We start from the raw sequence: 1,008 nt of genomic DNA, 5'->3' as shown, positions 1-1,008 counted from the left end.
GACGTGTGCTCTTCCGATCTGTGGAATACACGATTTCTGGCAGTTTGAAAGTCTTATATTTATTTCTAATATTTTCTCTATTATGCTTACGGCCTTACGTATAACATATATTTATATTTTTAAGTAAAAAGTTTATTGACGTAATAACAATCTACAAATTTTTATTGATATTTATCATTGTCAGACCTATTATATAGATAAGACGCTATGTGATATTTGTTATGTCAATAGATTCAAAAGCCATTTAAGAAATCACATTTTGACGCATTTGCGAGTGGAGGATCGCAAGTATCAGTGCGATATATGCCAGAAGAAGTTTACACGGAACGGTCATCTCACTGTGCACAAGCGTATTCATAGTGGAGTACGGCCTTACAAATGCGATGTATGCTCGTTCAGTTTCCGTCACTCGAACTCCATGAAACTTCATCGAATGTCTAAGCACTTTAAGAATGAAAGCAAACATGCAAAAAATACACTACCCAAGAATATACTGTGTAACAGAGAAAACTTCGTGTGCGATTATTGTGGAAAATGCTTCAGGTAATGTTATCTTCGGTTATACACTTCTCAACAAAATTAAAGCATCACTTACTCTACCCTCCAAAAATAGGCAAAATTCAAGAGAATGTAACTTCGTCAAAAATGATCGTATCGAGATGTTCAAAAAAGCATTTTACAGCTTGAAATCTCTACTTTCCAAATCGGTACTTGAGAAAACGATCCTACTGATGTTTCATGGAATTACACGGATAGAAAGGGAGACCCGACGAATCTCAAAATTTTTTACGAACTTTTGACAAGTTCCACGGCGCGAATAAAAATTCGCATGCAAATGCAGTTTACAGCTTTCGAAAGAGTGAATCTTTACCTTTAATTTGCTTTTTTTTTTGAGCGTTGTACGATTTTTTTTCACCGAGTTATTCAACATTAAAGCAAAAATGATCCTTTTTGCTTCAACGTAGAATAACTCGGTGAAAAAAAAATCGTACAACGCTCAACAAAAAA

At 34.6% G+C, this 1,008-nt stretch overlaps 1 protein-coding gene across 1 annotated transcript; it reads left to right on the top strand.

The window, feature by feature from the left end:
- Positions 1-231: 231 nt before the first annotated feature.
- LOC105460073 (zinc finger protein 714-like) lies at positions 232-543 on the top strand (the record flags this gene model as incomplete). Its single annotated transcript, XM_011706521.1, has 1 exon — positions 232-543. A coding segment is annotated over one exon (312 nt), but the record flags the coding sequence as incomplete, so codon positions are not given.
- Positions 544-1,008: the final 465 nt, after the last annotated feature.

Source organism: Wasmannia auropunctata, unplaced genomic scaffold (genome assembly GCF_000956235.1).
Source record: "Wasmannia auropunctata unplaced genomic scaffold, wasmannia.A_1.0 LD329864.1, whole genome shotgun sequence".
Lineage (NCBI taxonomy): Eukaryota > Metazoa > Arthropoda > Insecta > Hymenoptera > Formicidae > Wasmannia > Wasmannia auropunctata.
This window is presented reverse-complemented; position numbering and strand designations above follow the sequence as displayed.